This window comes from Hypanus sabinus, chromosome 5 (assembly GCF_030144855.1).
Source record: "Hypanus sabinus isolate sHypSab1 chromosome 5, sHypSab1.hap1, whole genome shotgun sequence".
Classification (NCBI taxonomy): domain Eukaryota; kingdom Metazoa; phylum Chordata; class Chondrichthyes; order Myliobatiformes; family Dasyatidae; genus Hypanus; species Hypanus sabinus.
The window spans coordinates 61,490,095-61,505,145 of NC_082710.1; the positions used below are offsets into that span (position 1 = coordinate 61,490,095).

Here is a 15,051-nt window from a genome sequence, read left to right on the forward strand (position 1 = left end):
AATCACTTTGAAACTTAAGAATTCCAGGTCTGTTTTTAGGAAAACATGGCACAACAGATGAAATGGGTAAACTTCCCCCTTCCCTTCCAGTCCTGATGAAGGGTCTCAGCCCGAAACGACGATGCTTTATTCCTGTCCATAGATGCTGCCTGACCTTCTGAGTTCCTCCAGCATTTTATGTTTGTTACTACAGATTTCCAGCATCTGCAGAATCTTTTGTGTTTATGAAATTGGTGAAACAGTTTGTTTACTTTGGTGCAGATGAGGCTGAAGGGGAACCTGATGGAGGTATAGAACACTACAGCCCAGTACTGGAATGTACTGTGTACAATAAAGTATACATAGCCCTTTGGCCTAAGATGTTGTGCTGACTTTTTAACCCACTCTAAGATCAATCTAATCCTTCCTCCCTTAATCCTCCACTTTTCTGTCATCCATGTGCCTATCTAAGAGGTTCTTAAATGTCCCTAAAGTGTCTGTCACCACCCTGGAAGGACTTTCCATGCACCGACCAGGCTCTGTGTAAAGTACCTCTGACAACCCCTCTATCCTCTAATCACTGTGCCCCCTTGTATTAGTAATAAGTATATGGTTAATCAGAAATCTGGATGAAATATAGGCTTCTATGACCAGAGAACATAGGTTTAACATTAGGAGCAGGAGATTTAGAAAGAATTTGAGTAAGAATTTTTTCATCTTTTAAAAAAAATTACTTGAAACCTGGAGCTCACTTATGGTGGTGATGACATGTTCTTCCACAGCAGTCAGATTATGTACTTGAAATGTTGTGACAGGGAAGGCTGTCGACTGGAGTGAGAAATGAGATCCATAACGATGAATATTATGGCTGCAATGGATATACTGAGCCGAAAGTCCCGTGTTCATGCTATAGAAGCCTACTGTAAAAGACCACAACTGCCGACATTTCCTGCTCTAATTTAATCCATTGATTTAATAAGGATTAAACGGTATCCTTGCCAAATTGACTTAACTTCAAGGCATATTTGCTGTCCGTAGCTTGCATAACCAAAGCTTGGGGTTTCTGAATCCAATAAGTACATGTAACTATATAACAGATGTTTTGGCTTCCTTAGTACAACTTGCATAGAATGGCTCTATTTCAGTACTAAGGTAGTCCAACTGCCAGAAGGGATATCTTGATTATAATTTCATATACGAGGCTCAACATCTTCTGAGCTTTACCAATGTTGCAGCTAAATCTATAACACTTTTGTATACCAAATATCTTTTACAAAATGCTGGAGGAACTCAGCAGGCCAGCATTTTGTTCCTCCAGCATTTGTGTGTGTTGCTTTGGACTTACACCATTTGCAGATTTTCTCATCTTTTACAAAACATTAAATTCTTACAGGTTTTCTGGTTAAACTATGACAAGCTATACTGAGCATCTTTTTTTCTTTGGAATTGTGTGTTTAATATCTGCTCTGCTTTGGCATTCAAATGGAAGTAAAGTGTAAGACTAAAGTAAAAATAATGCACTTGCGTGTGTCTTAGGCATACCTCGATGAATTGGTTGAACTTCACAGGAGACTAATGACACTCCGTGAAAGGCACATACTACAACAGGTAAGAACATGACAAAGCCTAGTTGATGATTAAAATGGACCTTAGTTTGTCACTTTTAAGCACTGTTCATTCCATAATATAAGCTATTGGTACTTGAGTTGAACAAGAGCTTTTTTGAAAGGAACACGCTCTAAAAGTCTTGCCTTCCCCTCTGTTTTTCCAGTCTCTTTATCGGGTCATTCTCCTTTTAAAGTACCCATTCTATTTTTCCCCATGGAATTCCTGATAACTGGTCACATAAGTGTAGAAAGTTTGCTTTAATAGTGCATCTCATTTTCATGCCAAATTTAGCAGACATTTTGTTCTGCCAACATCAAGTTTTGTCTTGATACTCATGAATAATACTGAAGTGAACCACATTATTCTAGACCTACCTTGGCTGCTGCTTTTCACAGCATCCTGACTATGGACACAGTGTAAAGTCCAAGCTATTTAAAGATGTGCTTTTTATAGTTAAGGATCATGGTATGTTAGGTCTTATGTAATTGTCCCTCGCTTCAGGAAAAGCAGTCAAGAAATACTTGATGGATGAACTCACTTTACCCTATCGCTGCTTGTCCTATTTCAGTAATTGCATCAATGGTTTAAAACATCTTCTGCCTGGCTGTAACTGAGAATTGTTCCAGGCTGTAGGACCGGCAACTATAAACAAAATTGAGGATGTCTTGGCAAGGCACTGAGGTTTCATTTGTGATTTCAACAATGATCTCACTTTGAATCTGTTGGCACTTTACAAGAGCAGTTCACACAATTATTGTCTTGGTTCTCTAGAATCTCTACTGTGGTTCCCCATTGTCATTAAAAGATTTAAAATGCTTTTTAATCAGTTTTATCAGGTGTAATTATAAAATAAAATTGTAATAACTTGTACCACTTCAACAATATCCTGCCATTTTCTACTCCTGACCAATTATGCAGAAGACGCTAAACAAAATAGTTTGTTTCTAAGCCCAAAATTGAATTGTATTTCCAAAGACTTCAAAGGAAAGATTGCAAGCTTCCGACCAGTACAGGCATCCTTAAATTTCACAGATTTATTGTCATTCCATGTAATAGTGCTAAATGGGCTGAGTATAGATATAAGATGCTGCAATTTCATCTACAAAGACCTGCAATAAAATTTCATATTATAGTGCATGTGTTCCTTGCTGAGCATTGATTCAAGTTGTTTGCGTACTTTGAGAAACAACAGCCTTAAGTGTCATACAAGACTCTTGAAACTTCTTAATGTCTCTGTTTTCCAGCCAGTAAATCATTTTTGAATTGTCACTTTTGCAATGTTTGAAAGGTGATGACCAAATTACATAGAGCAAGTTTGCAGTATTATCAACTTTCTTTTAAGTGATCTTCTGTGAAGGGTAAATCTTGGCCTGAACAACCTGCCTTATATTTTTGTTCCTTCTCCATTTGTGAAGTTCTTCCAACTCTTGCAAAGTATCACCATTTCTCCCCTTGTGGAATCAAGCTGGTACTTTTCAAGCTCCCAAAATCTATGATAAATTTGCTTCTAGATAATTCTTTTGGCCCAAAGAAATCAGCTTTGCCATTTCTAGAAACTTACTTCCACTAACTGGTTTGTTGTACACCAAAAGATAAAGATGTGTGCTATCCAGTTTACTCTCACTGTTAATAGGACTACTGTATCATTTTGAATGGAAGATAACATAGTCACTGGGGTCATGGTTTTGCAGCATGAAAACAGACCTTTCTGCTCAACTCGTCCATGCTGAATGCTACCCAGCTCGTCCCACCTGCCCATGATAATCCATCATTTACATCTCTTCCATCCATGCACTTATCTAGATGGGTTTTAAATGCTGCTAATGTGCCACCTTGGCCAATATTTCGGGCAATTCATTTCAAAAGCGCACATATCCTTTACGTGAAGAAGTTGTCCCTGATGTCCCTTCAAAATTTCTTGCCTCTGATCTGAAACTTGTAACCTCTTGTAGCTCTCCCTGGGTGAAAAGGACCATGCTTTTAACTTGTCTTTGTCCCTGTTGATCCTGTGCATCCTGTGAATTTGTTATGCAATAATAAAAGACATTTAAAATTAATCCATGTACAAATAGAACAGAATAGCTGTGGAAATCCTAAAAATAAATCAAAGTTTCATCTTCTAGAATGATTTTAGTTACGGTGAATTGCATTAATGCCATTAAGGGGAAGCTATTGAGTGCATGATGGAAAAGGGGAAGGATGGTTAAGATGATGAAGTAAATGGAACAACCGGACTAATATAATAAGCTAAGCAGGCTGATGCTGTGAGGTCTTTTGACCACTAGTCACTCACAAGCCTAGTACTCAGATTCTGCCTTAGTGAGCCAGTTGCTCTTCTCCCCAAAGACCTGCAGCCCACAATGTCAGAGAGACGGTGCATTTTTGCTTTGGTCTGCAATGTCAGAGCTTCTGAAATACACAAAGTAAAACAGGTATGTCTGGATTCAGTGTAGTGAGGGGAAAAAACTGTTTGCTTCAGTGGGTTAGGAATCTCAAGTGGGTTTGAAGCTTTTAAGTCAGTGGGGTTGGGTCAGGGTGAAGGTTGGTCAAGAGTTACAAAAGAGGAGAAATTGACCAGGTGGTGCAGTTGGTCTTTGGAAGTGCAGAATCACAAAATTTGGCATTAAGATGTGTAGAATCTGCAAATGAGTGGGTTTGAAGAGGTTGGGGCTCACTTTACCTAAAGCAACCCTAGGAGACAGGTTCCTAGTCACGACTAAAGCTGGCCTCAACAATTTGATGTCCTAGACAGTGAGCAAGCAGTTACAACATAATTTTAGAATTCAACTTCATCCACTGCAAAGCAGAGAAAATTTGGTCTTCACCAAAATGCCATTAATTGTAGCTAAAATTAAGTATTGTTATTATGTATCACCAGGACTAAACATTCCACAAATAAAATTTGGTTCAGTGTCACAGTTTAAGCAATAGATGAGCTTGGAATTCTGCTAACTAGTTGTCTATTTATTTCCAGATTGTTAATCTGATAGAAGAGACTGGACATTTTCATATCACTAACACAACGTTCGATTTTGACCTTTGCTCGCTGGATAAAACCACAGTTCGCAAGCTACAGAGTTACTTGGAGACTTCGGGAGCTTCCTGAGGGGGAGAAATGCAACCTCTGGTCGCAAGCCGGAGATGCGGACTTTCAATGATGCAGCTCAGACAACTAACCCTATAGAGTAATTTACTGCAGCTTCTCTTCAGTCAGACTCGCTTCTCATCCTGTTACATGTTGCAAGGGGTGAGTCAATGCAGAAAGATTCAACAGATCCTGGTCAGCCTAAGGAATGCTCTGGGAATATTGGACTGAGGTCCATCGTCTCCTTTACCTTCCTTCCCTGGACACTTGCTTTTTAATGTACGTGTGGTGTCCAAGTTCACATGGCAACCTGATGCGTGTGCAACACTGCCTTAGTATACAATTGATCTATTTATTGAAGTAAACTGAAAAATATTCTTGGAACTTTGGAACAACACTACCAGACGTTAAGCACTCTGTAATGACCATGGCTTGTGAATTCAGTAGGAGTTGTTCACCAGTTGCCTGGTGAATTTATCTACCTTTTTAACTTTCTTTTGTAAACTAGCTGCGATAGTAGGGACACTGTGACTACACAAAAAGTAGCCTTAGTAATTGAAAACTGTAGTGCTTTAAAATTATTATTGTGCACTGTTCTTTGAAATGTTACCAGCTTTCTTTTAATTAGTGATCAATCAGGATGAATATTATTTGCAAAATCAAGTCAGATTTTTTTTCTTTTCTGGATTGTTTCAGTCTTTAATTGGGAAAGGGATTTTTTTTGGTGGGTGTAATTTTCCTCAAACTTTCTAACGTGCACTGCATCTTTGTCCTTGCACACTTTGGTCACCCCAGAGTAAGACTGCATCTTGGGCTTTGTTCACAGTGGTTCTCTGGTACAGACAGGCACGCACTCTCTTGTTGCTCAATGCCACAGTCACATGCAGACTCACACAACCAACTAATGAAGTACAGAAGAGAGCTCTTGCCAACCAAGCTGGTTGATCACTAGTTTAAAGCTTTTGGCATTTCAGATGTATTTAATTTTTTTAAATAAGAAGACTCTATGTGGGATTGCCTGAATATTCTGTTGCCAATTTTCTGTAAGTTTGTTGTAGAAAATTCTTAATTTGGGTTTAATTATTTATTTGAAATGCACCCTTCACTGCCAAGTCTGTTTTTGCTGTATTTACCATTCTGGTAAGGTGTCCAAGCAGATCTGTCCATCCTTTGGATACTGTTATGAATAGGTTTTTCTTTAATGATACATGGCTTCAATGGAGTCTTTTTTGAGGAGACCTTAACTGTTACTTTCAGTCCAAAGAGGGGATGAATTTTTAGTCCTTTTTTAATTACCGAAGATTCAGAAGTCGCTTCCAACAGAACAAGTGTACTTTCCAATGATAACGAGGTTCAAATAAGTCATTGTGATCATTTACTTGAAATGTTACCTTGTTAGAATACTTTTAATGTGCAATTCATATCAGAAGAATTTTTTTTAAAATAAGAAATAGGGAAAAGGACGATTTCTCAATTTCATGTATATAATGTTCAGTGTATGTTTTCAATTGCCAGTTCAATTAGATTTTTGTTGTGTACATGGTAAAACCCACGTTATTTCTAGGAGAAGAAAAATCTCTTACCAATCCTCAGAGGTTTAACTTGGTACTTTGAATCCTTTTTAATTTAATATAGTTGTTTGGTCCATCTTAATTGTTGTGGCTAAATTACATAGTACAACTCCTTTAAAAAATTTAAGAACTATTTTTACTAAATTTGAACGCGACTCAGTCATTTGATTCCGTCTAACGTGTTCTTTATTTGAATGTACTCTGTACATCCAGATGTTAAAAGGCAACACAGTGAGAACCTTTGTCTTTTTAGTAGGACTGGCTTCGGAAGAAGGGTTGGTTTCATTCCTTGCTTCAAAGAAAATATTTATGGTATCAGAACATTAATGGTTCAAATCAAATAGGTTTCTTTGTAATCAAATAAGAATCAAAATGAATTGGTCTATTGTACTGCTTAAATGTGGGACACCAGTCTTAAGATCTACTGCAAAAGGCATGTACACGAAGTAATCTGAACAACGTATCAGCTTGAATCTCAAGCAGAACATGTTAGTGTTGAGTCTGCCACAATATTCAATTAGAACAAATGTCACACTCCCAAAACAATTTTTTTGCATTATATTTTCCATCACTTTTTTTGTATTTAGAGTACAAAATAAATCCTCTTTTTCCAAATAACTAACACTTGTGTATATACTTTCTATGGTCTAATGGTAATGTTTCTTTTGAGGTATCTATTTGTTTAGGTTATGTCGGTCATCTCTGTAGCTATATTAGATTGTGACTTTTTCCCTTAAATAGCCACAAGCATTTTACTCTGTATCAGAGGATATTAAATTAAAACTGAAATTTCTTAATGTGCCGTTTTTAATACTTATTCAATGCATTTATTAAAACAGCACCCATGGTATAGTGAATTAAATCCTTTGGAGATTCTGTTCAATTCAAGAATTGCCAGTTATGGATGATCGTGCACTGTCAAGAATAATAAACATAGAACGCTAGAGCGTAGCACACGCCCTTCTGCCCACACTGCTGACCTTTTAACCTACACTCAGTCTAACCCTCCCTCTTACATAGCCTTCTATTTTTCTATCATTCATGTGTCTAATAAAGAGTTTCTTAAATGTCCCTGAAGTATCTGCTGGTATCACCTCGCTGGCAGGGTGTTCTGTGCACCGGGCACTTCCTGTGAAAATAATTTGCCTTTGACATCCTTCCGTTATACTTCAATCACCTTAAAACTATGCCCTTTTATATTTAGCAAATTCCACTCAGGTGGGGGGGGGGGGGGTCTCCAGCTATCTGCTCAATCCATGCCTCTGATCATCGTGTACACCTCTTATCAAGTTGCCTCTCATCCTCCTTCACTATGAAGAGAAAAGTCCCAGCTTGCTCTGCCTCTCTTCTTAAGACGCTCTCAAATTCAGTCAGCATCCTCTGTAAAGCTTCTACATCCTTCCTATACTGAGTTGACCTGAACTGAACACAGTACTCAAAAGTGTGGTCTAACCAGGGCTTTAGAAACCTGCACTGTAAACTCATGACTCTTGATCTCAACTGCCTGCCTAAAGGAGGCCAACACAATATGCTTTCTTAACAACCCTATCATGCATGGCAACTTCGAGAGATCTATGGATAAGCACCCCAAGGTGTCTGTATCTCCATACCGGTAAGAATCCTGCCATTGACCTGGTATGCTACCTTCAAGTGTGACCTTCCATTTTCCTGTTGAAGTCCTTTCCCAGCCCAGTTTTGCATCCTGTCAGTGTTCCACTCCAGCCTATGATGACATTCTACAACTCCACCAACTTTCATGTTATCTGCAAACTTGCTAACCCACCCTTCCTGTTCCTCATTCGAGTCATTGATAAAAACCGCAAAGAGCAGTGGTCCCAGGACAGATCGCTGTAGAACACCACTCATCACTGACCTCAGGCAGAAAACACTTCATCTACAAACAGCATCTGCTTGCTTTCAGTGAGCAAGCCAACTCGGAATCCCATGCCTCCAGTTGCCCTGAACGAGCCTATCATGAGGTACCTTATCAAAGGCCATCCATAGAGCCACAGATGTAGTGTATATCTTCATCAAAGAGCTTTGTTACTACTTTGAAGAACCAATCAGGCTTGTACCCCTCTCAAAGCCATGATGACTATCTCTGATCAGACTACGCACCTCCAAATGCTCATAAATACTGTCTACAAGGACCTTCAGTAATCTTCCCACCATTGATGTAGGATTGGCTGGTCTATAATTCCCAGGGTTATCCCTACTCCCTTTCTTGAACAAAGATATAACATTTGCCACTCTTCAATCGTCTGGTATTACTCCTACAGCCAGTGAGGATGCAAAGATCATCGCCAAAGGCACAGCAATCCCTTCACTTTCCCAAAGTGACGTGGGGTATATCCTATCCTATTTTTCAAAAGTGCCAGCACATCCTTTCTTAATGTCAAGATGTTACAGCATACACTGTCCTCACAAACGTCAAGATTCCTTTCACTGGTGAAAGCTGAAGCAAAAGTATTTATTAAGGACATCTCTACCTCTGCCTGCAGGCACACGTTTCCTCTTGCTCATCAGCACTGCCCTCACTCCGGCCACCCTCTTGTTCTTCATACATGAATGCCTAGAGGTTTCCTTAATCCTCCTTGCAAAGGCCTTCTCATGCCCCTTCAGGCTCTCCTAAGTCCACCTTTAAGCTTCTTTCTGACAATCCTACAACTCCCTAGAACTCTTGTCTGATCCAATAGGAAGCATCAGCAGTAGTGAGTATATGGTCCTCTACCATTTAAAAAAAAAATTAGTTTCTCTCCTACGTAAACTCTACTTTTCTATCCGATTCCTTTATGCCATTAATGCCCTGCGTGTCATAAACTCCCTTAATTTAAGCTTTGAAATACTCAAAAGCAGCACATCCAGTCTGCTGAGGTACAGAATTTAATTCCTTCTCTGGAAAAAAAAAATTCCCATTTTATACCTAATGTCTGATCCCTCCATCCTCCACCCTGCTCTGTACCTTTAGATTTTCCATTCTCAGTACCTACCTTGCCCTCTTCGCGGTTGTGCATGTTACAATGAGACCCTCATACTTGAAGATGTATTGATGCTGCTTATAAGGTACTTGGTTGAAAGCCTGAGCAGGCACTGTTCTCGTGGCCTCTGTATCTTAATTATAGCCCTAGTAGTTGTAGAATATTTGTTGTCTTAAGATGGACATCTGCATGCAGAGCAATGGCTATAAAAGGCCTTTATAAATCTATCAAAAATCTGCAGGTAGTGTCTGTGGGACTCTGACCTTTCTGCTGGCCCCTCTTTGTGCCATAAATAAATTGTCAGTGCATTCTCAGATTGCGTGGCTACTGCTCATCCTCTTCTATTTAGTTTCAGGAAGAAATCAGTTACATTTAATTAATGCAACTGATCTGAATCACATACAATGCCAATGAAAAGGCCATCCTGTCTGGCACTGACACTCAGTGGCCACTTTATTTGCTACACCTGCTTAATTATGCAAATGTCCAGTCAGCCAATCACTCGACGTTCATTTTATTATCAAGTATACACGCAGAATACAACTCTGACTCGTATTCTCCAGATAGTCATGAAAGTCATTGAAAGATGAGATCACCTACCCCCTGCACACAAGAGAAATTGAAACAAAACTAGCAAACCCTGCTTTTGCACAAAAACTAACAGATTGCCCACCCAGACATGGCAGCTAAGACCTCAAACCCCGAACCCCCAAGCACCTTTCCAAACAAGTAAGTGACAATAACATCAAACCCAACCTCTCCACATAAAAGTCTAATAGATTGTCCACACGGGGAAACATCAACAAGTATATCAGACTTCAAATCTCCAACCCCTCTCTCACCTTAAAAAAAGTAATATATCATCCGCAACCCCCCCCAGCCAATCAACAATAAGAAAGAAAACAGAAAAACTGAAGGAGACTCAATGTAAACTACAGTTCACACCAATAATCTTGAAATTTCAAAAACATTCTCCATCAGCACTGAGGACAGTAACATCTCACTTAGATCTTCTGCGAGTTTCAATCGCCGACCTGTGGCCTCTTGACCTCCGGCACGACCCATGAAGTGTGACCGTCGACCCAGCCTAGAAGAAGTGAAATATTGGACTATCTGAAAGATGTCATCTGAGGAATCGTTCACTGGCACCATCTTGACCGAAAGCACGCAGACATGGTCGAGAGGTTCAGGTATTGTTCAGACTGAACATCAGAAAAGTGAAGAAATGATTTCCATCATGCAATGAATGTTGGTGCCAAACAGGGTGGTTTGAGCATCTCAGAAGCTGCTGATCTCATGGGATTTTCACACACAACAGTCTCTAGAGTTTCCAAAGAATGATACAAAAAAACATCCAGTGAGCAGCAGGTCTGTGGGCAGAAACGCCTTGTTAATGAGAGAGGTCAGAGGAGAATGGCCAGACTGGTTCAAGCTGACAGGAAGGTGACTGTATTCATATAACCTTGTGCTCTAACAATAGACAGTAAGTGCAGGAGTAGGCCATTCGGCCCTTCTAGCCAGCACAGCCATTCACTGTGATCATGGCTGATCATACACAATCAGTACCCCGTTCCTGCCCTCTTCCCCATATCCCTTGACCCCGCTATCTATAAGATCTCTATAAGAACATTTCTGAATGTTCACCGCGTCAAGCTTTAACGTGGATGGGTTACAGCAGCAGAAGACTACTGTTCTTAATAAAGTGGCCACTAGAGTGTAAATTTTAAGTCTTATGCCTTTGAAAGTAAGATTTGATTCACCATTTCAGATTCTGTATGTTAATGAGTTGTTTATCAACAATGCGCTTCTGATCTTGATGGTCTTTGAACCTTTCTCCCTCTTCTCAAAGGATTCACAGCCTATTAAATTAATCATCTGTGCTACTATGTAAAGTGGATGCACTTAGCAGCAAGTTAACTGCTTCATATTTTCTCTTGGACATGGGATACGGGATCATTCCAAGCTACCAGATGGAAACAAGTGTTTTTGAAAATTTGTTCCACTATGTTGATCTGCAGCTGCTTTTGTCTAAAATAACAAAACAAAACCTTCCAAATGAATTCAGACTGTGGCTCACTTGCTTAAGAGCTTTCATAGTTAGAGCCTTGCACACAAGATCTTAACTTCACAGCAAATGAAAACCATACCTTAGAACCTCCAAAACACTGAGTCAGAGATGATTATTTTCAAAATAGTTTCACATAATTGTTAAGGGCTTATCAAATGTCAAAACTTCTCAGACAATGTTTCTGAAAGCCTTTACCTGGAATATTTACCTTCATCATCCTGTGAGGCTACGGCCTAAATTGGGCACAGACCCCTCCATGCTTAAGTTTATAAGCTTGAAAATATGCAATGTTTTTTCTATTTATTTAGGCCGTGTGAGATAGAGTCTGGAAAAATGTTTAAAGCTTGCCAGTAAAATTCAACATGTTGAACAGCACCTGTTCTGCCTTCAATACCATTTTATCAGTGCTAGGAAATGTAGAAAATTAGTAAGTTTTGCAGAGATGGTGTGGATCAAAGTGAGAAAAGGGATGTCATTTTTCTAAATTGTTCCAGTACTGCTTTTTAAAAAAAAATCATCAGTCTGAAATGGTAAAATTCTCTCTCCAGATGTCTGGCATTCCCCCATGTTCTTTTTCTGACCTCTCCCCTTCCAGACCTCTTGAAAGGTCTCCACCTGAAACTTTGACTGTTTATTACCTTCTTTGGATGCTGCCTGACCTGCTGAGTTCCACCAGCATTTTGTCTGTGTTACTCAGCTTTAGTGTAACTGGCTTTTTGACTTTTCCATGTAAAATAAGTTATTTGCCATTGATGTTGTAAATGTGATATCACCTGAACTCAAGGGTGCTCCCAAGTTCGGACTTTCAAAAGAAGCTCAAGAACTTAACCATTTATTTTCTGTTGAGCAGTATGCCTTCTGGGAAATGCAATGGCTCTACTAGATGCAGGACTTGATGAGTGTTCTCCAGTATCATGGTCAATAAAGATCAATTGGTCATCAGAGACTCACACTAAGAATTGTTCCAAGAGCAGATTATATTTTGAGAATAAGGATAATAGGTTTCACCCCAACATTGATGTTATAGACGGACCACAGGAAACAGACATAAACTGGAAAGTCGTTGCATTGGCACTGATGGCCTGGTCACATCCAGCACACGGTAATGATCTGAAATGGCTGGAGCATAGCTCCTTAGGGTTTAAGTATCTGTTCTCATGCCTTCAGCTCAGGATCTGTTTGCAAATTGTGCTGGTGAATGAGTGAGGTTGGTGTTTGGGAGCTGGGATTCTGAGCTAGGATGGGGTGAGAGGGGGTTGGTAAGATGGGAACAATTTCCTATCACTTTATCACATTCAGTATTAGAGAAATCAGAAGAACAATTGAGAATATAATTTAAATCAATTTAGACATAGAGAAGACTTTCAAACTTGAATTCAGAGGGAAAGAAAATAAAATTTTCTGGATCAAAGACATTGACAATGAAGGAATAGTATTAGAAGGAACTTATTAGGTGTAAACTGACATGTTTTAGTAATAAATTGGAAAAATACACACCTGTGTTCAGTGCACAGGAGTGGCTGTGAACTGATTGCTTACCTCTTTAATTCTCTATCCCACTCCTACTGTAGCCTCCCGCACTGTTATGAGGCTCAATGTAAACTTGAGGGACAACTTCTGCTGAGGTATGTTGCAGCCTTCCAGTTAGTGAATTCTTTAACTTCAGGTAAATTGCTTTCCTTGGGTTCAGAAAAGACCATTTTTCTCTGTCATCTCTCTGTGATTTGTTTTTTGCTCAATTTTTTTCTCTCTACTAGTGTAGTGAACACTCAGACTTATCACTCTGTAGTCTCCCACATTGTTACGATCACACCTAATGCAAGCTTGAGGAAGAACATTTCATCTTTCATTTTGGATATGTTGCTTCTTTCAAACTTATTACCAAACAGAGCAGCTTTATGTAACACACTCCTTCTTTGTCTATTTCAGAAGTGGTCATTTCTGCCAAACATACATTTGTGATGTTTCCATTCTCTTTCTGTTAGTCTTGCCTGGTGTCAATTACAGCCATACTATTGCTGCCATATAACACAGACCCAGAAGCCCCTCACCCTATAAAAAATATTCTGTTTGTCCTGTTCAACCATCTCCATCTTCTCTGCAACTTAAAATTAGGGTTTCTCTTTGTTTTCTAGTTTTGATGAGGGGGTTAGTGACTTATTTCCTTTCTGCATAAGCTGCCTGAACTGTGAAGTGTTTCCCAGCATTTTCAGTTTGATGGGTGCCCAATCAACCATTCTAAATATTTAGTTTCTGTGCTAAAGGTCACAGCGCAGCACACTATCTTACTTTTCCCAGCTACTCCAATAGCGTTTCTGAGTAGCAAATCTACCGTCAAGAAGGCCAGTATTATCCTACAGATTCTTATCTAAGTTGCAAATCATTCTAGCTTTGAAAAACATCTAGATGCGTCATTGTCATTTTGTCCAAATCTTGGAACTCTCCACCCAAAGCTTTGAGTGCCAGAAGGACTGCAGTGGTTCAGTTTGGCTGCTCATCACCATCTTCTTGGGGGCAATTATGGATAGTCAATGCTGGTCTTACCCATGACATCTGAAACAATGATTTTGTGTCATTCTTACAATTAGAAGACATTTAGGAGAGAAGCTGGTTGTGTTTTGGACCTCAGTATGTGAAAAGATGGCAAAGGCAAAACACTCATCATATTTCAAAATGTACTTGGATGAGAACCCCACAGAATTATAGCACAAAAGCTTGGAAGTGGGACCACATTAGAAAGAACTTCTTTTTGCTGGCATGGACTCAATAGGATAAACAATCTCAAGCTGAAAATGTATTATTCATTAAGTTATCACTGAGTCCAAGTCACAATGCCACACATTGCTAGTAAAGAGTAAAATAACAGCTGCTCTGAAATACTGCTCACAGATTTTTTACTGGATCATATGTAAATTTTGTCTGTGGCAATGAATTCTACTGATTCACCACCATCTGGCTGAAGAAATTCTTCCTCATCTCTTTTCTTAAGGGACATCTTTCTATTCTGAGGCTGTGCCCTCTGGTCCTAGTCTATCTCCTCCACTATAGGAAACATCTTCTCCATGTCCACTCTACCTAGGATTCAAGGCCTTTCAATATTCAATAGGTTTCAATGACATTCACACCTCATGCTTCCTTACCAATGACTCAACCTGCAAATTAACCTTTAGGGATTCCTGCACAAGGACTTCCAAGTCTCTCTGCTCCTCTGATTTCTGTATTTTCTCCCCATTTAGAAAATAGTCATTATTCCTTCTAGTAAAGTGCATGACCGTACTCTTCCATGCACTGTATACCATCTGCCACTTTGTCCATTCTCCTAATCTATCTTAGTCCTTCCAAAGACTCCCTGCTTCCTCAACACCACCTGTCCCTCCACCTGTCTTTGTATCATCCACAATCTGGGCCAAGATGTCAATCCCATCATCCAAATTATTGACACATAACATGAAAAGAATCAGTTCCTGTAGGCCACCACTAGTCACCGACAGCCAACCAGAAAAGGCTCCCTTTATTCCCATCCTTTGCCTCCAGTCAGTCAGCCAATCTTCTATCCATGCCCTAACTGTAACTTTTATTGTAATACAATGGACTGTGACCATGTTTGACAGTCCCGTTTGTGGCACCTTGTCAAAAGCCTTCTGAAAATCCAAGTAAACAACATCAACTGACTCTCCTTTGTCCAGCCCTGCAGTTGGCAAAGTGAACAGAGGACTATCATTTGTCCCTACAGCTATATTTGCATTATTAGTGTTACCTTAT

The 15,051-nt window shown here is 39.5% G+C and overlaps 1 protein-coding gene across 4 annotated transcripts in view; it reads left to right on the plus strand.

Moving 5' to 3' along the window:
- mllt3 (MLLT3 super elongation complex subunit) overlaps nt 1-7,058 on the plus strand; it is a 117,640-nt gene extending 110,582 nt beyond the window's left edge. For 3 of the 4 annotated variants that reach the window (XM_059970011.1, XM_059970013.1, XM_059970014.1), the window contains 2 exons: nt 1,516-1,587; nt 4,562-7,058. In XM_059970011.1, the coding sequence (XP_059825994.1) occupies nt 1,516-1,587; nt 4,562-4,693 (204 nt within the window). In that variant the 3' untranslated portion in view covers nt 4,694-7,058. The remainder of the gene's footprint in view (nt 1-1,515; nt 1,588-4,561) is intronic. The other variant, XM_059970012.1, reaches the window with a different exon arrangement.
- The last annotated feature ends 7,993 nt before the right edge of the window (nt 7,059-15,051 follow it).